We start from the raw sequence: 25,768 nt of genomic DNA on the forward strand, positions 1-25,768 counted from the left end.
CTTTTTCAATTCACTGCCTTTCAGACACAATAAACATAAATACACATACCTCCCACAGGCTTTGTCTTAGTGGAGCTAATATTACCCCCAAAACCAGGGACCCCTACGGGATGGAGGCCCTTCCGCCTTCCTCATGTCTGGTTTATCCTGGGCCATAAAAATAGTGTCTCATGTTTACTATGTGCCAGGCACTATTCTAAGCCTTCACTTGTATTATCAATTTCATTCTCACAACCTTATGAGTTAAGACTATTATTTGTTCCATTTTATGGATGACAAAACTGAAGCACCAAGAGTAAATTGCTGAATTGTGCAGTTAATAGGGTTGGCAGGATTTGAATCCAAGCAGCCTATCTCCAGAGTCCCAGTTCTTAACTGCTACCCTCTGTTGCCTGGCTGGGCCCACACACCCGTGCATTCTTGTACACACAAGATTATCCACATGGTGAGAACGGGGAGTAGCTGGGTTCTGGGGATCAGTTCAGGCACCAGGGGGCAGCATAGACCTAGCTTTGGCCCCTCAGCCCTGCCCTGTTTGGGAAGCGGGGGTGGGGGGCTAGAAACTTCCTCCCACCACTCTGTTCCCCCAGGGACCACCCTTTCCACACACCAGTCTCGCAGGTTTGGGGGCGTGAAGGCCTCTCTGTGTCTCTTGACCTTCTTCAGCTACTCCTCCAGCAAAAGCTGCAAAAACTATCCATTAGTTATGAAGATGACTCAGAAGCTGAGCAAGCCTTGTCTATGCGTCTCCTTGTGGCTGCTCTGAGTGCTGACATGTCTATGAACCTGCCTGCATGTGTGTAAGCCTGTGTGTGTGTGTGTGTGTGTGTGTGGTCTGTGGCCAGGGAGTTGTTCATATGTGTTTGTTTCTGGGTGTGTCTCAGTGTTTACCCCAGAAACAGGAACTTCACCAAGGCTGTCCAGCAGACTCTATTCCAACTTGTTCCTTGGGAATCTGCAGGCAACAACTCCATTCAAGCTCATTCCCACCAGGTTCTGATGAGTAGTGCCCTGTGAGGAGGGGGGTGTCTGAGGAACTCCTACAATCTTCCAGAATTCTGAGCTTGGGATCCCCTCCCCCATACTCCCTTACTATTAGTGGTCACTCAACCTCTAAGGCGTTCCCTGCCAAGAAGGGAGGAGGACCTGGGCTTTCCTTCCAGCATCCTGCTCCCCTGCTGCTTTTCAGGGTCCTCCACTGGAGGGAGTGCAGAGCCCAGAGGGATTTGCTTTTCCAACCGCACCGGGAGCCCAGTCCCTCGTGAGCCCAAACGCTGGAGCCCCTGTGCAAGTTTGAGTATGGGGGAGGCAGTTTGGGGCGGCATGTTTCTGCTTGATATTAGGTGACTTTCTGGAGAAAAGTTTATCACTTTTGAGGAAACAGAGTAGGTGGGGATCAGTCTCCCCTCCAGCCAGGCCCTAGGGCCCAAGCTCCAGTCCTTCCTCGCCCCCCCCCCCCTTTGGCACAGGAGGTACACACGCTCACCCCACTTTCTTCCTCTTCCTCCTCCAGCCTACTTTCTCTTCTCTGTGTCGTCAGAGCTCCAGGGAGGGACCTGGGTAGACAGAGAAGCCGGAAACAGCGGGTTGGGGCAGCCACTGCTTACATTGAGGAGAAAGGACTGGAGAGGAGTGTGTGTGTGTGTGTGTGTGTGTGTGTGTGTGTGTGTGTGTATGTGTGTTTTCTTTTTGGTGGTGGTGGTGGAGGGCGGGTGCTAGCAAGGCCAGCCCTGAACTCGCTGGACAGAGCTACAGACCCATGGCCTTGCAGTGCCTGCCGAGAGAGGGAGAAGACAGCAGAGAGGTTGCCAAGGTGAGGGGATGCCTCCGAGGAAGGGGGGGTGGGGGCTCTAACTACTAGTGTGTGTGTGAGGAGGGTGGGGGGTGGGTGTAAGCCCGGGGCATCTTAGGATCCTCCCCTTGGCTGGTGGATGGTCCCCAAGAAACTGTTTCAGCTGGTGGTACTGGGTTTTGGCAGTTTCGAATCTCAGACGAATCTGGAATGGGTACAGGCCCAACATTCCCACCTCCCGACCTTGGGTCACTTTTTCCACACCTCCAGGGGCTGTAAAAGCTGGGGAAGGAGGACAAGGTGGTGTCCTTCTGCCCGCTGGGTGTGTGTGGGGGGAAGTGGCTGCCCCTCCCTAGAAGGTTGATGCCAGAGGGCAGTGGGTCCTTGACAAACCCCTATCCTTTTCTCCCATGAATGTTCCTGTTCAGGAACTGGGAGATGAGCGAGCCCCAGATATAGACCTCATGGTGTCCCAGAAGAGGGGGAATTTCCCCCTCAAAACTGCTCCACGCTTGGCTGCTGTAGACGCCGAGATTTCCCGGCGGCGCGGCGTTAACCCTCCTCGTGCTGAACTGGCTCCGCCTCCCCCGCCCCTCCCCGCCCCCACTGCCCCCACCGCCGCACACACGCGCGCACACACACGCACACACATTGGGCAACTCAGAGAAGCTCTTTTGACTTTTGATCCTGTGGTCCCACGGTCAGAGGACTCGGGAATGTAAGGGTTGGGGAGATTAGGTTTAGGCCACGAAGCAGATGACGAGGGCCCTGGACGTCGGGTTTTCCCTCCGGGTTTGGCAGGCACTGGCCCCACCCCTTCACGCCGCGGCTCCGTGTCCTGCCCGTCTTGGGGGCGCTTTAAGCAGGTGGTGCCCCTGCACTGCCCAGCCGATCCATCCAGCCCTGTTATTGGGTGAGGGTGGGGGAAGTGTGGCCTGCTGATGTCTGGAGATGGAGTAGGGGAGGAGATTTGAAGCCAGGACCAGGCCAGGAGGCTGGCCACTCAACACGGATATAGACAAACAGGATTGGCTACGACTTAAAAATCACCCCAGCTCTCAACAGAGTAGGGGTAGAGGGTTAAAGATCTTAGTACCAGAAGAAACAGGAGAGGAAGAGAGAAGGAATGGAGTCCTCACTTGAATTCGAAACACAGACCAAAATGTGCCCCACCCCAAAGGGGGAGTAGAGAGAGGCCTATTGGAGGACCCTGAGCAGGAGGGGTAAGGGTTCTGTTTTTAGGAGAAAAGAGGGGGTGAGGGAGCTTAGGGACAAGAGGGCAAGAGGATTCTACTTTTGGGGAAAAAGAGCTGGGATGGGGGGGCAGACTGGGACTGAGGGGAGGGTCTAGAAGCAGGAGTCTCCAGAGAAGGGCTCCTCTGTTCTCTGTTTGGGAGTCCTGGGAGAAGGGAGAAGCTAAAAGCACAAGAGGAGAAATTGGGGTTACTGAGCTGGGGGAGACCCAGGGAATTTCCATCCCCTTCCTCACTCTCACCTCTGGAAGAGGGACATTACAAAAAATATGAACCGAGAGACCCCCTGGGAAACCACTGGATAACTTACCCCATCCTGCAGCCCACTCAGAAACCGGGACACAACTCTCTCCCCTACTTCTGCCATCTCCTCCTTCTCTTCTCTGTCCTCGGCCGGCCTTCTAGCCAAGTCTTGAGCTTCCTCTCCCACTCTTGTAGGCTCTTTACTCTAGGCCTACTAACCCCACTTTTTCTTCACTCTCTCACCTTCTTCCTGAGTTCTCTCCACTTTTGCCTTTGTTCCATCTCCCCTTCAACTCTCCTCCCTCAGCCCCGCTCCTCTTAGAATGATGGGATTTGGATCTGGACGGAATCCCAGCAGTACAGTGTGGTAGTTAATCCCTACTCAGATGCAAATATTGATTCTGAACTTGCTTGCTGAGTGGCCTTGGCAAGTTAGAGAACCCCCTTGAGACTCAGTTTCTTCATCTATGAAAGAAGATAATTATATATTTAAAAATTTTTTTGTGAAGCTCTAACGAGATAATGTGCTGAGTGTAATGCCTCATACACACTGAGTGCTTAATTGATGGTATCTATTATTGCTCTACCATCCTCTTCTTCATCATCTAGCTGGCTAGTTTGCAAATTATCTCATAGAGCCCTGGAATTTTTAGGGGTTCCTTAGGAACACCTTTGGGGTCAGGAGGTGGGAGGAGGCAAGTAGAAGCAGTAGAGTTCCAGGCCTGCCATACATGCTTTCAACAGAGAAACTCCAATTTTATACCTGTTATATAATTGGGATTCCAAAGATGTAAACTATTGCTTTAAAATGTTTGGAAAAATTGCTTCTCGGCCTTTTGGCTAAGCTCAAGTGTAGTATCTGTTCTTATCAGTTTAATAAAAAGTTCAGGCCAGTTTGGCTCAACAGTAGAGCGTTGGCCCATGGACCAATGAGTCGCAGCTTTGATTCCGGGCCAAAGGCACGTACCTCGATTTCTCAGTTTCAGTTTGTCCCAGCCGTTGTGGGGTCATGTGGGAGCAAACTATCCCTCTCACATCAATGTTTCTCTCTCTCTCTCTCTCCCTCCAACTCTGTCTGAAGATAAATAGAAAAATATCCTCAGGTGAGGAATAAAAAAAAAAGTTTGGAAAGCCCGGCTGGTGTGGCTCAGTGGTTGAGTGTCGACCAGGAGGTCACCAGTTTAATTCTGATCAGGGCACATACCCAGGTTGTGAGCCAAATTCCTAGTGGAGGGCATGCAGGAGGCAGCCAATCCATGTTCTCTCTCATCGATGTTTCTATCTCTCTCTCCCTTTTCCTTCCTCTCTCTCTAGAATCAGTAAAGGCCCTGGCCAGTTTGGCTCAGCGGTTAGAGCATCGGCCTGCCATCCAGAGAGACCTGGGTTCGGTTCCCGCTAAGGGCCCGTACCTCGGTTGCAGTTTGTCCCCGGCCCTGGTTGGTTGTGTGGGTGGCAGCCACTCGATGTGTCCCTTTCACGATGATGTCTCTCTCTCTCTCTCTCTTCCTCTCTCTCTCTCCCACTCTACCTGAACAAAAAATGGGAAAATGTCCTCGAGTGAGGATAAAAACACACACACACAAAATAGAATCAATAAAGAAAAAAATAATAATAAAATAAAAAGTTTGGAAAGTTCTGCCCCTATCCAAGCATATTTTATTTATTTATTGATTGATTTTAGAAAGAGAAGGGAGAGGGAGAGAGAGATAGAAACATCGATGAGAGAGAACATCGATTGGCTGCCTCCTGCATGCCCCACACTGGGGATCGGGCCCACAACCTATGCATGTGCCCTGACCAGGAATCAAACTACCTACCTCTTGGTGCATGGATCAATGCTCAACCATTGAGCCACAATGGCCGGGCTTTCTTTCTCTCTTTCTCTCTTTCTCTCTTTCTTTCTTTCTTTCTTTCTTTCTTTCTTTCTTTCTTTCTTTCTTTCTTTGTACGTGCCCATAGCGGGAACCGAACCCAGGACTCTCTGGTCTGCAGGTCAATGCTCAATCGCTGAGCCAAACCAGCCAGGTGCTTTATTTATTTTTTAAATGTGTTTTCTTTATTGATTTTTAGAGAGAGAGAGATAGAAACATCGATGAGAGAGAACATCGATTGGCCACCTCCTGCATGCCCCCAACCTGGGATTTGGCCCACAACCTGGGCATGTGTCCTGACTGGGAATCGAACTAGCGACCTCTTGGTGCATGAGTCGATGCTCAACTACTGAGCAACACCGGCCGGGCTCCAAGCATATTTTATAGATGAGAAGATTGAGGCCCACAGAGGGAAGGTTCCTTGCCCACAGAACCAGAGCCAGGTTCAGAGCTACAACCCAAGACCTCTGCCTTCTCTCAGAGAACTTTCCCTCGTGCCCAATCTTCCCTGTCTCCCCACTCCTCTGGCTGCAACTCAGCTTTTCCCACCCCATCACCCCTGTATCTACCACTGAAGGGTTCACCTTGTCTCAGACACTGACCAAAAATGTTCATGGTTTGAGGTGGTCTGGCTGTAGTGGTGGGGATGGTCTGGGGTTGGGTTGGGGGGATCGGGGCTGTCTACGGGAGGTCCCTGGCTGCTCCAGAACATAGGCCACCTTTCTTGGGCACCTCTCAGAGTGGCCTGTTCCTTTCCTCTAGATGCCCTCCAAACCCCAGATCATGTCTCTGTGGGGACTGGTCTCCCAGATGCCTCCAGAAAAACTGCAGCGGCTCTATGTTGACTTTCCCCATCACCTGAGGCATCTCCTCGGTGACTGGCTGGAGAACCAGCCCTGGTGAGTCTCCAGTGCCCCGTTCTAGTCCCCCAGGTCCTTCCCCACCCACTTTCCCTTTAATTAGATTTTCCCTGCACTGTTTCAGGACTTGGGACCTATTATTTGACATTTGGTAGCCTAGATTTAGCAGGAAGTCAGTGCCGCATTAACCAGACTATGCATGTTGACACATGGAATCCCCTACCCCCTTAGGAGGCTGAACCAAAGAGGAGGGAGGTCAGGGATGGGGCGAGGGCACTTTCCATCACAGCTGGAAAATTGGGGAACAAGGGCATAATGAAGGCTGCAGAGGGCCTGGATAGAGAATAATAGAGGAAGGAGCCACTGAGTTGTTTGCTGTGGGGTGGAGGGTCAGTAGAGCTGATGAAACCCTGACCCAAGGCTGCCTCATCCCGATCTTTCCACAGGGAGTACCTGATCGGCTCAGATGCCTTCTGCTGCAACATGGCCAGCACCCTACTTTCTGCCACTGTCCAGCACCTTCATGCCTTGGCCAGAAAGCCTGGGGAGGGAAGCGCCATCTTGCAGCACATCAGCACCCTAGAGGTGGGGGCACAAGGGGAGGGGACACGGTTGGAATGGGGCTGGAGTGGAGCTGGGATGAGCATTGGATGCTGTAAGAAAATTGGTTGGACATTGGAAACAAATTGGTGTTCCTGTGGTTAGCTGTTAGCTAGCATGCAAAATAGATTTTAAAAGCATGCAAATACAGGAAAACTTCTGGAGTCTACAGTTGTTGCCTTTCTGTGTGTGTGTGTGTGTGTGTGTGTGTGTGTGTGTGAACTGAGGTGGGGGATTGCAGGGGGAGACTGACATGGATAAAAGCCAGGCTAAGTCTGTCTACCACTCTTCATTTCTATAGACCATTTATCAGAGGGACCCCCTGAAGCTGGTGGCCACTTTCAGACAAATACTTCAAGGGGAGAAAAAAGCTGTTATGGAGCAGGTATTGTGATCCCCACCTCCTACCTCAACTCAATTCCCTGGAACTTTGGCTTGAGCCATGAGAAACTGGAAGGAATTTGAACTTAAGATAAGGCTCAGTGTTCTAGGGCCAGGATGACTAAAGAAGATTCCTAGAATCAGAGTGAACCTTAAGATAAACTCAGAGAAGCTTCAAATTAGGGACCAGAGGTAGTGAGGCCTGGGGAGGAGAGCAAGGAGTAAGGAGCTGATTCTGCAGGAGAGAGGTCTTGTCTTTGGGAGATTCCAAAAGGTCAGGAAGAACTGTCAAAGGGAAGTGGACTGTCTCCTGTTCTGCAGAACATGGCAGCAGGCACCCCTTTAGGGAGTGAAGGCTGAGTAGAGAGGAATGGGCAGAGTGTTACAATTCTTGATGTCTGTCCCTCCTGTGCAGTTCCGCCACCTGCCAATGCCCTTCCACTGGAAGCAGGAGGAACTCAAGTTCAACACAGCCCTGCAGAGACTGCGACACCGCGTTGGGGAAACGTGTCTTCTTCGAGAAGCCCTGCAGCAGAAGGCTGAGGCTGACCAAGGTGGGATCCTGGGCCTGGAGTCCTAAGAGGGTTTTGGGGAGTGTGTGGGAGTGATTTCCTCTTGGACCTTCACCTTGACTGAACCTCAAAATTTTCTACACCTCTGATATCTGCCCCTACCCTCAGTGTCTCTGCACAGCTTAATAGAAACTCCTGCCAATGGGACTGGGCCAAGTGAGGTGAGTAATGGACTGACAGGTGGAGATTGAGCCCAAACTGTAATCTTTGAGGGATCTCAAATCTATGAAGTGATGGAGATTAGACCTCAGGGAGACAGACTGAGGTGGGGTAAGGGAATGCCAGAGAAGTGAGAAGGACAGTACTACCATCAGGAGCTGCTGGGTGAGGAGGCAGTGTACGGCCCCGGCTTAGACCCTCTCTGCCCGCAGGACCTGGCCACGTTGCTGCAGGAGACTGTCGGGGAGCTGGAGGCTGCCCAGGCCCTGGTGCTAAAGAGGATCCAGATTTGGAAACGGCAGCAGCAGCTGGCAGGGAATGGCGCACCCTTTGATGAGAACCTGACCCAACTACAGGAAAGGTTGGGGCAGGGCAGATGGGGAAGGGAGTGGGCTGGGGGTTGGCATCTGCTGTTTCTGCTGGAGGACCACAGGTGTGAGAGAGGAAAAGCCAGACAGAGGGCCTTGGAGTGGGCCAAGGCTCAAAGAAGCCAGTCCCAGCAGAGCTATGCGTACTGTCGTTCAGGTCGTGTGCTGTACAAGTACACCTGGCCAAAGGGGCACAAGCGGGAGCTCATCCAACCCACACTTCTCTTCAAGCCCATGCCCAGAGGAATGGGAATCCTTCTTCTGTCTGGCCTGTTGGGCAGAGCACCATTTCATTTGCACAAAAGCACCATTCATGCAGGCGGCTGACCTGGGTATCACAGCTCTGGGGAAAATCAGCTGGGTTTCTATAGGGATCCAGGCACTGAGAAGGAACCTCCTACCCAGAGTCAAGGCAGGTCCCAGAACTCTTTCAGCCCAGGTGCCTTGCAGCCACACCCACTGACCATCTCCCCCTTCCACACACATTATGCTGCGTTCTTCCTGGATTTAAGGGCAGGGTGTATGGGGCCAGAGCAGGTAGCCTGAATCCTGTGCCCCCTGACCACTGTCCTGCCCTCAGGTGTGAGAGCCTGGTGGACATTTATTCCCAACTGCAGCAGGAGTTGGGGGCAGCTGGTGGGGAGCTTGAGCCCAAGATCCGGGCAGCGCTGATTAGCCGGCTGGATGAAGTCCTTCGAACCCTCGTCACCAGGTATGTCCTGTGAGCCCCTAGAGCAGGAAGAAAGAGGGTTAGAATTGTGGGGAGGACACTAGGAGGACCCAGCTGCTAACTCTCCCATGTTTTCCTCACTCCTCCCAGCTCTTTCCTGGTGGAGAAGCAGCCCCCTCAGGTTCTGAAAACTCAGACCAAGTTTCAGGCTGGAGTTCGATTCCTGCTGGGCCCACGGTTCCTGGGGACCCCAGCCAAGTTTCCACTGGTCAGGGCTGACATGGTGACCGAGAAGCAGGCGAGGGAGCTGAGCATCCCCCAGGGACCTGGGGCTGGAATGTAAGCTGGGGCTGGAGAAGGCCTCTTGGGTGGTGGAAGCCAGAGGAGCCTGGGGGACTGGCACCTTCAAGAGGGAGGGAGGGCCATGGGATGAATGATCACGGCAGAGGAAGGGGAGGGTCCAATCAGTGTTGGAATAGGGTTGGGAGGCATCATGATTTGGCCAAGATGGGATGCCTGGCTGGTTGGCTCAGCAGTTAGAGCGTCGGCCTGCGATCCAGAGAGACCCCGGTTCAGTTACCGCTAAGGGCATGTACCTTGGTTGCAGTTTGTCTTCGGCTCTGGTTGGGTCATGCGGGTGGCAACCACTTCATGTGTCCCTTTCATGTCGATGTTTCTCTCTCTCTCTCCCCCCCACTTTATCTGAACAAAAAAATGGAAAAATGTCCTCGGGTGAGGATAAAATAAAAGAAGCCAGGCAGGGAGATGGAGATGTGGAGCCAGAAGGCCACAGCATTCACCCGTGGATTCAAGCTCCTCTCCACACCTGGTCCAGCCCTCTCACTCTGTGACCTCCCTTGGCAGAGAAAGCACTGGGGAAATCACCAACAACACCGTGCCCTTTGAGAACATTGGTTCTGGGAACTGCTGCTCTGCTCTGTTCAAGAACCTGGTGAGGGCTCCAGGGTGCAGGGTGCAGGGGGAGGGGTCCTTAGACTATGGGACTCTCCTTGGCGAGGGTGTTGGGAGCCCAGGAGTTTCTGTCCTCACTCCTACTCTTCCTCACCCCACCCTGCAGCTTCTGAAGAAAATCAAACGGTGTGAGCGGAAGGGCACTGAATCAGTCACTGAGGAGAAGTGTGCTGTGCTCTTCTCCACCAGCTTCCTGCTTGGCCCCAACAAACTCCCCATCCAGCTCCAGGTGAACCAAGGCCCTAGCCCTGCCCAGTCTGGGACCCCAGACCCCTCCATGCAACACCCTGGGGCCCCGGATCCCCACTCCTTTTTCATGACTGCCCCTTACCCTTTGTGTCTGGCACTCATGCCGGGATGAGTGGGGAGGAGCAGGAACACAGAGTGCACATGCCAGAGAATAGATGTAGTAGCAACTAGCACCTTTTTATAGACCAGGGCATTATTTTAAGTGACACACACTCTCTCTCTCTCTCTCTCTCTTACACACACACATACACACACACGCAGTTCTCACAGTGACATTATGAAGAGGGTCGTATTACTAGCCTCATTTTACAGAAGAGGACATTGAGACACAGAGAGATTGAGTAATTCGCCCGAGTCACACAGCTACTAAGTGGTGGAGCTGGCATTTGAAACCTGGAGATCCGCTCCATGGCACTGACTCATAACCACTTCTTTACAGTAAGGCCCTAATTGAGCTTTAGAAAGCATTTGATAACACGTCATGATCTTTTAACTATGTTGTGTGAGTCCAATAGCTTCCCCCTCAGAGCCAGCTCCCTAAGGAGGCCCCTTGTCCCAATAGGAAGAAACCCCTCTCCTCAACCCCTTTAGGCTCTATCTCTGCCCCTGGTGGTCATCGTCCATGGCAACCAAGACAACAATGCCAAAGCCACCATCTTGTGGGACAATGCCTTCTCTGAGATGGTGAGGAAAGACTTGGAATGGGGGAAATAAGGGGGGAGGGGGGTACAGGCTGATGGGTTGGCAGGCATGTTGAAATGGGAGTGCCCTTAACTTCTCATAGACCTGCTTTCATACTTCTGACCTCTTTTATACCAGTCTTAACTATCACGTAGCACCCTAAACTGCTGGAACGGCACCATCTTTGTGAGCAAATTCTGGGGGACAATGCCTGGGAGGGTCAGCCTCTGAGAGGTGGACAGAATGAAGGCCTCTCCTGAGGAAGAATGGAAATGATAGCCGGAGGCACCCTTTCCTTGCCCCTTCACCCCAGGATCGTGTGCCATTTGTGGTGGCTGAGCGGGTGCCTTGGGAGAAGATGTGTGAAACTCTGAACCTCAAGTTCATGGCGGAGGTGGGGACCAACCAGGGGCTGCTCCCAGAGCACTTCCTCTTCCTGGCCCAGAAGATCTTTAACGACAACAGCCTCAGCATAGAGACCTTCCAGCATCGTTCTGTGTCCTGGTCACAGTTCAACAAGGTCATTCCCCTGCCCTTTGGACTTTCCCCCAAACAAACTCTTCATCCCTGGGTCACTCAGGGCCTCCCCAACCTCTGCCCCGGTACTAACTGCTGGGATCTTCACCTTGCCCCATCATGTCCCTCAGGAAGGCCTTGTTATGGCCCAGGCAAGAAAACCCCTCAGCTTGGGGGTCAGCCAGAGGTTATGTTCTCTGGCATTCCTTAGGTTTTGGTTTAGGGGCCCTCTGTCTCCCCCCTGTATCAGTGACTTGCGTGACTCACTCAGATTGTGTGTAAACACAGCTCAAAATAACTTTGACCAGTTGGGAAAATAGTTCCTTTTGCAAAAACCAGAATGAGCCCTGGCCAGTTTGGCTCAGCGGTTGAGCATCGGCCTGCGGACCAGAGAGTCTCGGGTTCGGTTTCCGCTAGGGGCATGTACCACCATAAAGAAGAAGAACAAGCCCTGGCCGGTTTGGCTCAGTGGTTAGAGCGTCGGCCTGCGGTCCTGAGAGACCTGGGTTCGGTTCCCGCTAAGGGCACGTACCTCGGTTGCAGTTTGTCCCCGGCCCTGGGGTTGTGCGGGTGGCAGCCACTTGATGTGTTCCTTTCACATCGATGTTTCTCTCTCTCTCTGTTCCTCTCTCTCCCTCCCACTCTACCTGAACAAAAAATGGAAAAATGTCCTCGGGTGAGGATAAAAAAAAAAGAAGAAGAACAAAATTATATATATTAAAAAAAACAGAATGAAATCCCATAGAGACATGAGACATGTAGTAATATCAGCAACTGTGTGTTTACAACTTACTATATGTCAGGCATTGTGCTTAGCACCTTACATATTTATCTCATTTAATCCTCCCAACATCCCTTTGAAGTAGGTACCATTATTATCCTCATTTTGTAGTCCAGGAACCTGATGCTCAGAGGGGTTAAGTAGTTTGTCTACGGCGTCCCAGTAGGTTAATGACATGGCTGGGATGGAACTCCATATTTCTGACTCTTGCTCTTAGTTACTATATTTTATTCTCTCCAAAATAAGATGGTTCAGAACTGGGTCAATTACAAGAACACAGGGAAAAGATCTGGGTGTCTTGGCTGACCATCAGCTGGGTAAATGCAGTCATGTGCTGCTTACTTAGAAAAAAAGAAAGAAAGAAAACCCCACGTGAAGATGTCTTAGCAAAGGGAGCAGGACACTCACACCCCACAGTTGCCTTCTCTGAACTCCACCTCCGTCAGGCCTCATTGGGGACCAGTGGAGCATAGTGGTTATGAGGAGCTCCAACCCAGACTTCCTGGGCTAAATCCCAGCTTTGTGGACCTGGGCAAGTTATTTGACCTTTCTGGGCTTTCATTCTTTAAAAACAATTTTTTCCCCCTTTATTAATTTTTTTAGAGAGAGAGAGAGGAAGGGAGAGGGAGAGAGAGAGAGAAACATCGATGAGAGAGAACATTGATTGGCTGCCTCCTGTATGCCTCCATCTGGGAACCTGGCCCACAACCTGGGCATGTTCCCTGACTGGCAATTGAACCGGTGGCCTCTTGGTGCATGGGTCGACACTCAACCACTGAGCCACACCCACCGGGGTGGGCTGTCATTCGTTTTTTTTTTTAACTTTTTTTTTTTTTTTATCCTCACCCGAGGACATTTTTTGTTCAGGTAGAGTGGGAGGGAGAGAGAGGAAGAGAGAGAGAGAGAGAGAGAAACATCGATGTGAAAGGGACACATCGAGAGGCTGCCACCCGCACGACCAACCAGGGCCTGGGACAAACTGCAACCAAGGTACATGCCCCTAGCGGGAACCGAACCCGGGTCTCTTGGGACCGCAGGCTGATGTTCTAACCACTGAGCCAAACCAGCCAGGGCTGGGCTTTCATTCTTTTTTTTTTTTTATTTTATTTTTTTTTCATCCTCACCTGAGGACATTTTTTTTTTTCCATTTTTTGTACAAATAGAGTGGGAGGGAGAGAGAGGAAGAGAGAGAGAGAGAGAGAGAGAAACATCGATGTGAAAGGGACACATCGAGTGGCTGCCACCCGCACGACCAACCAGGGCCGGGGACAAACTGCAACCGAGGTACATGCCCTTAGCGGGAACCGAACCCGGGTCTCTCCAGACCGCAGGCCTACGCTCTAACCGCTGAGCCAAACTGGCCAGGGCTGGGCTTTCATTCTTTATCTGTGAGATGGGATAGTTATAAGACCTACCTCCATAATCTTGTAAAGATCAGATAAATTAATTTATGGAAAGGGCTTGGAATAATGGCTTGGAAAAATAAGTACTGGCCATTATTATTGATGGGGTCTTAGGACCATTTTGGTCCCTCAGCCCTGTGACTCTGTCATGAGGGCACTCACAACCCATGCCTGCTCCTATCCAGGCTCCAGCTCTGGCCTGTCATGCTCACACCAGTTTCCCCCTCCCCACCAGGAGATCCTGCTAGGTCGTGGCTTCACCTTTTGGCAGTGGTTTGATGGTGTCCTGGACCTCACCAAACGCTGTCTCAAGAGCTACTGGTCAGATCGGTGAGTCTCTGCCCCAGGTGGTCTGAGCAGCTGTACCTCCAGCTTCCTCTGCAGTGCCTCCACCCCCGTCCTTTCCTTCATCCTGGCCAGGCTGATCATTGGCTTCATCAGCAAACAGTATGTCACCAGCCTTCTTCTCAACGAGCCTGATGGAACGTTCCTTCTTCGCTTCAGTGACTCAGAGATTGGAGGCATCACCATTGCACACGTCATCCGGACCCAGGATGGTGAGGTCCTCTAGCCAGTCCTCTGTCTATGTGCCTTTGCCCTCTGGGATTTCTTCTGGGAAGGAAATGTTTTGGCTTCCTTGATGCCAACTCTGATCTTCAGAAAGTTCTTCCTTAGGTTCAACTTCTCTTCCTTCTGTGGTCTAAACTTCCACTTTCTCATTGTGAGCTTTGTGGGGATGGAGACTAGTAGGTCCCTCTCCCCAGACCCCTTCCTGAGGTCCTCTCCTCTTTGCCTTGGTACATGGAGAATAAGTTCTGTGTCGGGGTTAGGAAAGAAGAAGAATCTGGACAGAGGGACTCAAGGTCTCATTCCCATCATAGGTTCCCCACAGATAGAGAACATCCAGCCATTCTCTGCCAAAGACCTGTCCATCCGCTCACTGGGGGACCGAATCCGGGACCTGGCTCAGCTCAAAAACCTCTACCCCAAGAAACCCAAGGATGAGGCTTTCCGGAGCCACTACAAGCGTGAGCTGGAGCTGGCAGTTCTGATTCCTTCCTGTTGCCCACCTCCTCCCTGGTTCCAGTTGCCCTCTTCCTGCCCACTGTGTATCATCCCTGGTCTCCCCCTCCTTTTTTTTTTTGTGGTACGTGCCCCTAGCGGGAACCGAACCCGGGACTCTCTGGTCTGCAGGCTGACGCTCAACCACTGAGCCAGACTGGCCAGGGCTCTCCTCATTTCTGTAGCTCCACTTCTCCTACTTGCCCATCGGCCATGCTCACTATTCCCACCTCCCCTCCTCCCTAGTCCTGGAGCACTCCATAGCTCTCCTTTTTCCCCCATAACAGATGAACAGATAGGTAAGGATGGCAGGGGTTACGTCCCAGCTACCATCAAGATGACGGTGGAAAGGTGAGTATGGTGGTGAGGATGGGTGAGGCCTGACACTTACTTGCAGGAAGGAGTGGTAGCAGCTACAATTGGTCAGTCATACGTACCTCCTTTCCTCCTCCAGGGACCAGCCACTTCCCACCCCAGAGCCCCAGATGCCTACCATGGTGCCCACTTATGATCTTAGAATGGCCCCTGACTCCATGAACATGCAGCTCTGCCCAGATATGGTGTAAGGAGCACGAGAGGCGGGAATGGAAGTGGTCTGTGCAGGCAGCTTTCGGCTTGGGCAGCTGGGAGAGTTGGCCCTGGGGGCTGAAGGAGGGACTTTTCCTTTCTACGAAAGGGATTCCTCATCCTGAGGCAGGGGTTGGGGGTATCCAGGAGAAGGGCTGGCATCAGGAGATTCTGCTTTCTTTCCTCAGGCCCCAGTTGTACCCACCACACTCTCACTCCATCCCTCCGTATCAAGCCCTCTCCCAGGAAGAATCAGTCGGCGTGTTGCCAGCCTTCCAGGAGTAAGTGAAGCACCCTTTGGGGATGGGGCAGGGATAGGTAGCTGCAAGGGGGGGGGCATTCAAATTTGTTAGGAGAGGTTCTTCCGTGAGAAAGGGGTAGCAAAAAGCTTTCTTTGTCTCTTCTGTTCACTCCACTGAGGCTCAGTGGTTAAGACCCAGACTTCGGGGGGGTTCAGATTCCAGCTCTACTATGTAACTGACTTTGGGCAAGCTACCTAATTCTGGTGCCTCTCCTGTAAAATGGACAATAATAATACCTTCCTCACAGGATTATTGTGAAAGCTAAATGAGTTCATAATATTGTGTAAGCTGAGCAAAGTACCTGGCTTATAGCAAGGGCTAGGTATATAAGGATTAGTATTCTCTCTTCTCTCCCTGGGATCTCTAGCCACTTATTGCTATCTTGATTTTTATTTATTCATCTGTTTTGGCCTCTCAGTGATCTAATCATTTTTATTCCCCAGGTAACACTCAGGCACTTACTCTTAGTCAAGGCATGACATTTCTCCTCCAAGGAGTTGACATGGGGGACTTAGAACCACCCAAGTTAAGAGTCCAAATAAACACCAGAAATCAGATAATCTAGTCCCCCCTCTCCTCACCATCCCCTCCCAGTCCCCACCACATACTTTATGATGGAAAAACTGAGCTCACATTGTAGAGATGGCTTGCCCTAGGCTATCCAGTCAGGAGAAGAAGCTGAAGATTCTCTTTCTTTATTCAGTGGTCTTGACTTTGTAACACCCAGCTCTTGCCCAGCCTCTGTACTCTGTGCCCTTCTTTCTGCTTCCAGACCTCACCTGCAGATGTCCCCTAACCTGAACCAGATGAGCCTGCCCTTTGACCAACCTCACCCTCAGTGAGTGCCATTCCCCATATAATTCCATGTGCCCCACTCACTTCCATCCTCAACCCCCAATTAACAACATCTTGTTTACTTTCCTGGCCCCAGCAGGGGCCTGCTGCTGTGCCAGCCTCAGGAGCATGCCATATCCAGCCCTGAGCCCATGATCTGCTCTGATGTGGCCATGACAGAAGAGAACTGCTTGAGCCAGCCCATGGGAGGATTCTCTCAAGGCACCTGGTGAGTGGTGGCCTGGGGGTGGCGGCTGAGTGTGGGCTAGAGGATTGGGTGCCACGCCCATCCCACTGCTTTTCTTCCTCCTGGCAGGGTTGGTGAAGACCTGTACCCGTCCTTGCTGCCTCCCACTGAACAGGACCTCAACAAGCTTCTCCTGGAGGGGCAAGGGGAATCAGGAGGAGGGTCCTTGCAAGCCCAGCCCCTCCTGCAGCCCAACCCCTATGGGCAGTCTGGGATCTCAATGTCCCATATGGACCTAAGGGCCAACCCCAGTTGGTGATCCCAGCTGGAGAAGCTCAGAGAGAGATTTTCTACCCCAGTGGACCTGCTTTGGACACCTGCCCATGCTCCTGCCAAGTGGCAGATGGGGAGGGTGTCCTCCTATCCCCACCTACTCCCTGGTGAGGAGGAAGACTTTACCAGGAGAAGGCACAGTGGGTGGAGCCTATCCACTCCTTCCCTCCTACCACACACCCCCACCCTCTCCCTTCCAGTACTGGAAGAGAAATTCGGGTTCCAAAGTGAGATGCCCCAGCATGCCTGCACAGGCAGAACACACAGCTCTCCCCGAGATGGGGCTGAGCAAGAGCACAGGTTAGGGCATAAAGGACTTCTCCCGCTCCCAGCCAGACCCAGTATGCACATGTAGGAAATGCAGGTATGTGCACACACTTGCACTAAAGGCTGGGGATGAGGAGGGCATGGGCTGGGTCCCAGACCTGGGGGTATGAGGAAGGAGCTCAGAAGACACTGGGTGGGGAGAAAAGGGGCCTGTACATTTGGTTACTGATGTGGGTTTTGCTCAGATTAAAAAACAAATCCCAAACAGCTCCAGATTCCTGACAGTCAGATGGAGGCCTTCAGTTGTGTATGAAATGGTGCAGAAGTACACATGCTGAGTATCTTGGTATATACTGTGTCAAAGTGTGTGTACATGAGACATGGTAACATATAGATGTCACACGTTAGTCACATAGCCACATATAACATTATCTATCCGATTTTGCCTGTGACAATACAAGTTTTGAAGTTATGAGACACTGCACAAAAGATACTGGCAAGTGTACTGGCCTCTGATACATGCTAACCCAGATGTACTCAGCTTTGAGTGCGACTGTGCTCAGGTAGGTCTATGTGACTGTGACATCCGCACATAGCTTAGCCTCTGTGACTCAACACTGCCAGTCCTGCCCGAGACAGGGGTGAGAGTCCAGGGCCAGGCCCAGGTGTGTGGTCCTCTCCATGTATTAGGGACCCTCCCAGTTGCTTCTTTTCTACTTCCCCAGCCACTGCCAGTTTTCCTCCACTCCCATACCACCCCCTTCTCCCTCTTGGGGGTCATAGATCATAAGCCATAAAATAAATTTTATTCCAAAATAACAAAATAAATAATCTACTGTACACAATCTGAAAAGAAAAACGCTCTAACTGCCAGACAGGTGCTGTGGTCCAACCCCAGCTGAGGGAGACACTGAGTCCGACCCAGGCCTCCCATGGGGGCTGATGAAGGGGAACCCACATCCACCCCCACCCCACCCCAGAGAGGGCAGGGCAGGAGGAAAAGAATGGCTGAGACTTGGGGGAAAGATGGGGACGGGTGGGTAAACTGCGGCACTTGTTAAATTAAAGAAACAAACTAGAAGCACAAAAATGGGGGAGAGGAGGGGAGGAGGAACAGGTCCAGTGTTCCCAGGCCCCCATTTCTGGGGTGAAACGTTTTCATTTTTAGCTGCTGGACCTTCCCAGGGAAGTTCCCCTTTCCCCCATGTCCAAACGGAGTCCAACTGCTCACACCACTGGTTCAAACTAGGGAGAATGGGAGTGTGTTGTGTAAGGGAGGGGAGAACCCCAGGTGCCCTGGAGGCGGAGTCCTCTTCCCGTACTGTGGGCAAGAATGAGGGGACAGAATGCACCCTCCTGTGTCCTCTCGCCAGGCCCCTGCTCGTTATTGCTTGAAGCCCCATAGTTTTATGCCCATGGAGCAGGTGGGGAGGCAGGAGAAGGGCAGCGGAAGGATCCAGAATTGTGACTAGATACCAGGGATGGTGAGTGTAGGGATCTGTGGGAGTCAGAAGTCTGGGGGTCTGGGTGTGAGGATACCAGTCCATCCCTCACTGCCGGCTGGCCTCAGCCTCCACTTTCACACTGCTTCTGCGACCTTCCACGAGAGCTGGATGGGGTCCTGGGGCAGGGCACCGGTCTAGCAGCCCTTCCTCAAACTCTGCAGGGAGAAGGGGTAGGTTAGGAGGCTGTGGGGTGGATGCCGCAGAGAGAGGTGACTGAGAACAGAGCATGGCTAGAGAAAACTGCAAAGATGAGCTTGGTTTACTGTGGTACTGCCTCCTGCCTACTGCATGTATATGGAGGGTTCCATATCCAAGTATGTGCACCCTTCCTCTTTCTGGCTGTGTGTAGCTCTCTGTCTCTGCATGTGTCTCTCTTTCTCTGTCTCTCCCGCCTCTGCTCTGCTGGAATTTCTGGTTCTGTCAGGAGCTGTGGGGGCGGCTTGGCTCTGACCTCTCCCCCTCCCCTTTCCTAGGCTCTGTCACCCCCACTCATCTCTGGCCTCCTCCCAGGCCCCACCCACCCAACCATGCCCCCCAAATTTCTTAGAAGCCAAGTCAGGGGGAACACAGGAAGCCAGCCTCCCAGCTCCTCCTCTAAGAAGAGCCCCCCTCCAGTCCCTGCCCCCACTTCCCACCCACGCATAGTTTAAAAATACCAAGCTAGGGTTGGTGGCTTTGTCTGCTGCGTCACTCTCAGCCCAGCCGCTTTGGCCCTTTGCTGGCCTATTCCCCTTCCCCCATCCACACACAAAGCAACCCCCTTCAGGCTCTTCCACTTTCAGGCTGGGAAGCTCCATACCAAATGCTAGCCTGCTCCACCCTCCTGCATTGGTAGAAATTCTCTCCAAGCTTCCCTTCCTGGTGACCCTCCTGCTCCCCTTCATCCCCCATTCTGTGTCCCTGCTCACCCCAGATCCCCCTTCTCAGATCTCCATTAGGGTCAGACCCTCCCCAGTAGGAACAGTCCTGCAGGTTCCTCTTCTCAATCCAAGGCCTGGTTGGCTGGAGCCTGACCATTACTGCCCTCTCTGGTGACTACATCCCTCTTCCTCCCACCTGGCCCCAGAGTGCCAGGACTGCTAAATGGGGCCTGGGTGGTGGGGGTGCTTGGGGACAGCACTGCTGGCTGCCTCACCTGCGAGAGGCGGCTTTGCAGGCACACAGGGGCTGAGGCGGCCCACGCGGTCGTGGGAGACGAGGCGGGCTAGCCGCAGCCCCTCATCCATCAGTGTCTGCTGCAGGATGTGGCGGCTCCACAGCCCATGGGCTGGCAATGCCAGAGGCAGGTCAGCAGGGGGCGGCGTCAGCCTTGGGCATGACCCCACAGCTGTGGGCATGGGCACTGGTCAGGTAAGGGACTACAGTTAACAGAACCCCCACCCTCAACCACAAAGCCAGACCCATAGGTCCAGGCCCTTTTGCCCCCATCCAGTCAGGCCTCCCAACCCTGTTTCAGGCAGTTGCCTCCTGGCTCCCTCCTCCCATACCTTCTACCTCCCCCAAAAGAGGAGAGAAGTGTTCTGATGTACACTCACCCTGCAAGTGTCCATCTAGACTCTCCCCAGACAGGCTGGCACTGTCTTCCTCCAGGCTGGGGCGGTATGAGGGTGCATAGGACTCAGGGCCTGGGGGAGGCTGCTGGACTTCAGAGTGACTTTGCTCTCCAACCTGTGATGCCCCAAATGGGGAAATGAGGATCTGACAAGGGAGGGTGTTGGAGAAGGCTGACCTAACCCCCTACATGCACCCTGGAAAATCTACCTCCTGTTTCAGCTTCTTCAGTGGGGGGCCTCCCAATTCTTCAGCATGGAGCCTGCAAAAATGAAGAGGAATAAAGAAGGTGAGACTAGGGAGGAATACATAGTGGGCAGGGCACTGAATCTCGTGACAGGCATGCATTATTTTTTTTTTTTAAATAATTTTATTGTTTTTTTAGAGAGAGAGAGAGAGAAACATCGATTGGCTGCCTCCTGCATGCCCCCTACTGGGGATTGAGCCCACAGCCCCAGCACATGCCCTGACCAGGAATCGAACTGATAACCTCTCAGTCCATGGGATGACACTCAATCCACTGAGCCACATCTGCCAAGCAGGCATGCATTATTTCAAGACCCTAGAAAGGAGCTGGCTGCACAGGAGTCCCCAGCGCAGGTACTACCATTGTTGGAGTTTAGAGCAGACCTAAGATGGAGGGGAAGAGGGGCCAGGCCACAGATAAGTGGACTTTGTCAAAAGCAGGGATGGCAAGTTGGTGGCAAACAGGTCTGGAAGCACCTCGACTACAGATTAGGACATTAGAATTCTGCCAGCTCCTTGGCAGAATTCTAATCTAGGAAGGAACTGGAGAAGGGGTCTCACCTGGAGCCCTTCAAGGAGGACAGGTAGGTGCTCTCTCGGGCCACTTGGCGTGATAAGGAGAAGAGTTCTACTCTCCGCAATAAGAGCGTGTTGTCCCTCATGCAGAACTGGGCAGCAGCCTCATTGATGGTCAGCTGTGGAGAGGACCACCAGAGCAGTCAGAATCCTAATTCCCCACTGCCTTGCCCAGATCTCCTTACCACCCTTCACCATCAGACAAATGAGGCCCACCCATCAGATGCTTGCTTGGGTTTTGACTCTACCCAGTTTTCTGAGGAAGGAAGACAGAGATCAGCACCCACAGCTTCCTAGGAATGCCTGGGGGCTCCTCCACTCCTGTGGGGTCTTGAGCAGCATGAAGCTGAACAGCTGGGCTCTCACCTATGTCTCTGCTCCCCCCTCAGTTGAGGGAAGCACTGCAGCCGCTGGAATTGGGTGGGGGAAAGGGGATCAGGGCCTGAAGTCCTGGTCAAAGGACAATGAAACAGGGTTGAGGAGTGTGAGGATTCCCAAAGGTGAGTAAGACCTGGGAGCCAAGAGCAATCCTGGTAGACTAAGGTGCTCACCTCATGCAGGCTAAGTTGCTTGCCTTCCCGCCGCTTAGAATCAAAGCGGCCATAGATGATGCTGTATTTGCGGATCTCCTCCTCCTTCTGGCTGTCATTATCATCCATCTCAAAGATGTGCCCCACGCTCCGTGCCAGCTTCTTGTTCAGCTTCAGCAAAGACGTCACCTCCCCAGCATCCCCCCTCGGGAAGCTCCGGAAGATCCTCTCCACACTCTCCACCACCATGCGTACCATCTCTGGCTCCAGTCTATCAGGAGCACCCCCAGCCCCAGCTGCTGCCAAACCTCCAGCCCCAGTTCCCTCAGGGACTCCTCCCCCTGCAGGTGGGGAAAAGGGGGGTGAACCAGCCTCCTCTTCTCCTCCCACCCCAACATCAGACTCTGGAGTGTTCCGGCCTGGCCAAATTCGGGCATCTCCTGCCCCAGGTCCCCCAGGCACTGGTGACAGCTTCTCTCCAAGTTCAAGAGGGCTCTTGGGGCTAAAACTTCGAGCACTGCCAGCCTTTTCTCCTGGGCTGCCATGACCGTTGCTCATGCTCCCTTTCCGGGTGCCCGCAGTCTCAGAGATCTTGAAAAGTGGAATGCTGGAGACAGGCACGGCAGGCACTGGCTGGCTGAAGAGCCCTGGATTGGTAGCCCACTCTCTCAGTGCCTTTTGCAGGCGTCGGACATGGAGGGGCTTGGTGGCCATGCCCACAAGTGCCATGATCTCCAGGAACTCCTCCTCACCCGCTTCGCACAGTTGTTGCACATCATCCCCTCCCTGCTGGATGAAGGTCTCATAGTAGGAAAGAAGATTGGCACGCTGCAGGACCCGGTACAGTTGCAGCTCCCCTAGTGTCCGAGGCAGTGCCATAACTCGGGCACTAGGTCTGAGAAGGAGGCACACAAGAGAAAGAGGAAGACAGTCAGTGCAAATCCCCCTGCTAGGTACCAACTCACAATCACAATTGTCTTCTCATTCATTCCTGCCTGCTTCTCCCTCTCTTTTTTGAATACTCTCCCTGTCCAGTACCCAGGCCTGGGCACAAACTATGAGAGTTAGGCACTGCACAGAGGTATAGATATGCCAGTGCCATCCCAGACTGGCCAAAAGTACCAAACGCCAGCCCAGTCTCTGCAGAAATCAAAGTGTCTTAGCCCCCATTCTCAGTTTTACTTTTTACTTTTCAGGTCTGGAACACGGAGACCTTGAGCACTGAGGCTAGCCAGCACACCCTGGGATGGCTAGATATCCCTCTCCTCCTTCATCCTAAACACTCACCATTATTCAAGGAGCTATCCCCCACACTAAGGTGACTATAGGACTCCCTGCCCCCCCCCCCATAGTGGACACCTGGGCCCACTACTGGCAGGCTTCACTCCCTGGTGGCATCCTGCTCTTAAGGCTGAGAGGGAGAGGTGTGGCCCCTTTCCATGCCTTTTCCCACTCTATGAACCAGGTGAGTTCTTGCTCTGCTACCTGAAGCTTTCCCTACGGATTTAGCACGCTCTTGCTCCCTGTCCTGAGGACCGCCCCTTTCCTCCAGACTGCCCAGTGCCCCCAGGTGGCCCCTCTCCCAACAGTGACCTGCTCAGTAGGTAGGCCTGTCCCTTCAACTCAGTCACTGGGAGGGGAGGAATGCCTCAATTGTTCTGCTCTGGGCATATTCCGCCCACACACACTCCCACAGTGGTAGCGTCTGTGGGCGAAAACCGCCTAGGGGCTCCCGCCTACCCTCTCCCTCATTTCCCACCCACATCTCAAGTGGAGTGAGGGAGCGGCTCAAGGCCTCCTGAGGGAGGGGCTGCACCTTGAAACTCCTCTTCCCACACAGTAAATAAAGGGACAGAAATGTGAAGGGACCCCCTAAGGCATCCCTTGCTTCTCCACAGCCTTGCTAACGCTCTCTTAAGGCTCTGGCTTCTCCCGACCCAGGCCTGCCTGCTCCGTGCCAGCGACAGACCAAGCCAGCTGAGCGCCGCCCCCCCCCCCCCAACCCCCTGCACTGTTGCCAGCTAGAGCTCCAGGGCTTCCCCTGGCGCTTGCCCCCCCCCCCCGCCCCCTCCCCGCCATTCTTTGCAAGGGACTCACAAGCCAGGTCATGTCCACAAAGTAGTCGATGGGATGGAGAACTGGAATTTATTCTTTCATTTCCAGATTCATCAGATCCCTGACTGCTCCTAGAGCCCCTCTAATTCAATCAGTATCCACCCCCTAACGCTGGTCTCCTCTCGCTTCCCCTCGACCGACCTCAGAGATCTCTGCCTTCCAGACTCCTTTTCGGAGTCCACCTCTACCCATCCCCACTCCTCGCCGCTTCCCTCTGCCCACTAACTTGAGTCTGGGCTGTGGCGTCCGGCGGGCGCTGTCCCCTCCGCCCGGCGGCTGCTCGGTAGTGGGGGAGGGCACTCTGTGCATGGACGGCCGGAGACCACCAGCAGCTGCCCTTCTCGGTGTCCGGCGCTCGGCGCCTGGTGAGCGCTGCGATCTTTCCGGCACGCGAGGCCGCGTCCGCCACTGTCCGGGCTCTGTCCCTCCCTCCACGTCTCCTCTCTCCGAGCCTCCGCGACTCTGTCTGTTCCTCTGCCCCCCACCCCCCTCCCCGGCTGCGCTTGCCGCCTCTCCGCGCCTCCGCCCCCGCAGGACGCACGGGGAGCGAGGCCCGGCGCGGCGCTGGCTGCCGGGCTGGCGGAGGGCGTGGGCAGAGCCGGGGGCGGAGGCCGGGGGCGGGGGGCGGGCGCCCGGGCCGTGAGGCCCGCGGTGAAGACGCCGGGGCGGAGAAACTGACAGAGGCGGAGACTGGAGGGTGGGGTGAGGCGGAGGGTGGGGGGACGGGACGGGGTGTGGAGCAGGAGGCGGGGGCGGAGACTCGCAGCTGGGGCGCCAAAGTGGGGACTTGGGTGACCCGGGCCCGGCTGGGGAAGGCAGGCTTTGGGACCCAGAGGGCGGGGCGAGGTCGCTCCTTGTCGCCCACGCCGGATGCACAGCCAGCCTTCTCCGCGCCCACGTACCCACGTGAGCGCCCAGCCGGCGACATTCCTCTTTCCCCCGCCACCCCTACCCCTCCGTATGGAGAGCGGAGTTTCACAACAGAGCACAGGTACACAAAGACAGAGAAGCGCAAGGATGTGCACGCGCGTTCAAACAACTACGGGGACGCCCGTTGCCCACACTCAGGCCTCCCGGTGGTGGACATGTGAATGTTAGAAGTAAGCCGAAAAAGTTGGCGTTTCTCAGGGTGCGCAACTCGGCTCCTCTCGGTGTGTGTTTTCATGGCACGTTTGTGAAGGTGGGGCTCTGCAGGAATCTTTTAGGTACCGCAGTCCCCTTATCGAACCCCAAAAAGAGTAGTGTGAAGAGGCCCTTGGGAAACTCAGGCCTCCTCCATCCCTGCCTCTAGTCCGTGCTGAAGTGTGGGGAACAGGAATGGGCGGGTTATGGTAGAAGCTACCACTTAGACGCGTTTATTAGACGTGTAGGGTTTTGTTAGTGAATAGGTCAGGCAGAAATGGGAGGACTACCCCGCCTTACTCCACTTGTCACACCCTATTTGCTGTGGATGAGAACCTGCTCCTGGGGAATTATGTGTGGCAAAGCTGGGATATGGAAGACAACCCTTCTGGGGTCGTCTGTTAGGGGACTTCCTCAGAGAGGCTAGTGGAAGATGGGCAGGAGGGCAGAAGGCCAGGAGGGTACCAGGCGGATCCCTACGTGAAGCCTGATCTCCCTCCGTAGAGCCAAATCTCCCTCCACAACCCACCCCCTCCCCCACTCTATTTCTCCTAGCCCCATCTGGTTCCCATTACACTGCCGCCCACGGCAGGGAGGGCTTGGGGGGCGGGGGTGGACAGGCTGGGGCTCTGTGCGCCTGGCCCTGCGGCTGCAGGCCCGGAGGAAATGAAGGCGGGGGGGGGGAGGGGGAGGGAAGAGAGCGGACAGGCCAATGGCAAAGTCCCCCCTAACCCGAAACCTCCGTCCCGCCCCACCATTCCGCACTTCTGAGTGGCCCGGCAAGGCCTGGGCGGCGTGGGCGGGGGTTGGTTCTACATTTGGGCCTAGGGAGAGAACCTTTCTGTCGCCGCTGGGGGCAAGAGAGGAGGGGTGTATCTCTGGGGAAGGGGAGATTTCAGTAGCTAAGTCTTTTCCCCATTCCATTAAGCCCCAAACACAGTGTAGGGGGTAGTGATAAGAAGAGCTGAGTCCGGTCCCCCCATCCGCTAGCCCGCGACAGGAAGGCTCCCTGGAGGGGCACACCGCGAACCCCTTTGATATGTATGGGTGCCCCTCCCCCACTTCCCTCTAGTTATTTTGGAGCCCGGGCTGCCAGCCACTGGCCGCGGGTTTCCACGTGCCTCCTCCCTCCCTCTGCCCACGCTCCCCGTGACGCACATCCTCCGCCCACGCAGCCTTTGCTGGAGGCACCCCCCCCTC

At 53.9% G+C, this 25,768-nt stretch overlaps 2 protein-coding genes and 1 pseudogene across 5 annotated transcripts; 2 read left to right on the plus strand and 1 right to left on the minus strand.

Moving 5' to 3' along the window:
* Positions 1-886: 886 nt before the first annotated feature.
* Positions 887-17,726, plus strand: STAT6 (signal transducer and activator of transcription 6). 3 transcript variants are annotated; one of them, XM_036251061.1, is made up of 23 exons: positions 918-993; positions 1,514-1,813; positions 5,922-6,058; positions 6,466-6,604; positions 6,921-7,004; positions 7,416-7,554; positions 7,681-7,733; positions 7,944-8,092; positions 8,680-8,811; positions 8,920-9,108; positions 9,634-9,721; positions 9,848-9,970; positions 10,582-10,674; positions 10,985-11,191; positions 13,607-13,701; positions 13,792-13,928; positions 14,253-14,399; positions 14,721-14,784; positions 14,888-14,995; positions 15,189-15,281; positions 16,075-16,140; positions 16,234-16,365; positions 16,453-17,725. In XM_036251061.1, exons 2-23 carry the CDS (start codon positions 1,760-1,762, stop codon positions 16,640-16,642), a joined length of 2,619 nt encoding a protein of 872 aa, XP_036106954.1. In that variant the 5' UTR covers positions 918-993; positions 1,514-1,759; the 3' UTR covers positions 16,643-17,725. The 3 variants fall into 3 exon arrangements, with proteins under 3 accessions (XP_036106956.1, XP_036106954.1, XP_036106955.1); XM_036251062.1 differs by having other exon boundaries at positions 16,237-16,365; XM_036251063.1 differs by lacking the exon at positions 1,514-1,813 and having other exon boundaries at positions 887-993; positions 16,453-17,726.
* LOC118624921 lies at positions 4,109-4,289 on the plus strand (annotated as a pseudogene).
* Positions 17,711-23,915, minus strand: NAB2 (NGFI-A binding protein 2). Of its 2 annotated transcripts, none has more exons than XM_036251064.1 (7): positions 23,673-23,915; positions 21,353-22,226; positions 20,787-20,920; positions 20,190-20,241; positions 19,964-20,096; positions 19,564-19,755; positions 17,711-18,583 (listed from the first exon to the last, which is right to left on the minus strand). In XM_036251064.1, exons 1-7 carry the CDS (start codon positions 23,753-23,755, stop codon positions 18,474-18,476), a joined length of 1,578 nt encoding a protein of 525 aa, XP_036106957.1. In that variant the 5' UTR covers positions 23,756-23,915; the 3' UTR covers positions 17,711-18,473. The 2 variants fall into 2 exon arrangements, with proteins under 2 accessions (XP_036106957.1, XP_036106958.1); XM_036251065.1 differs by having other exon boundaries at positions 23,429-23,723.
* Positions 23,916-25,768: the final 1,853 nt, after the last annotated feature.

Source organism: Molossus molossus, unplaced genomic scaffold (assembly GCF_014108415.1).
Source record: "Molossus molossus isolate mMolMol1 unplaced genomic scaffold, mMolMol1.p scaffold_m16_p_10, whole genome shotgun sequence".
NCBI lineage: Eukaryota > Metazoa > Chordata > Mammalia > Chiroptera > Molossidae > Molossus > Molossus molossus.

Excerpts from the sequence above, each read along its gene's own strand:
- STAT6 (XM_036251061.1), top strand. The coding sequence starts at position 1,760 with ATGGCCTTGCAGTGCCTGCCGAGAGAGGGAGAAGACAGCAGAGAGGTT. Across the intron at positions 9,109-9,633 it reads CAGGGACCTGGGGCTGGAAT|AGAAAGCACTGGGGAAATCA; the intron begins GTAAGCTGGGGC and ends CTCCCTTGGCAG. Across the intron at positions 15,282-16,074 it reads GTGTTGCCAGCCTTCCAGGA|ACCTCACCTGCAGATGTCCC; the intron begins GTAAGTGAAGCA and ends TTCTGCTTCCAG.
- NAB2 (XM_036251064.1), bottom strand. The coding sequence starts at position 23,755 with ATGCACAGAGTGCCCTCCCCCACTACCGAGCAGCCGCCGGGCGGAGGG. Across the intron at positions 20,921-21,352 it reads AGCAACTTAGCCTGCATGAG|CTGACCATCAATGAGGCTGC; the intron begins GTGAGCACCTTA and ends TCCTCTCCACAG. Across the intron at positions 19,756-19,963 it reads TCTAGATGGACACTTGCAGG|CTGTGGGGTCATGCCCAAGG; the intron begins GTGAGTGTACAT and ends CCATGCCCACAG.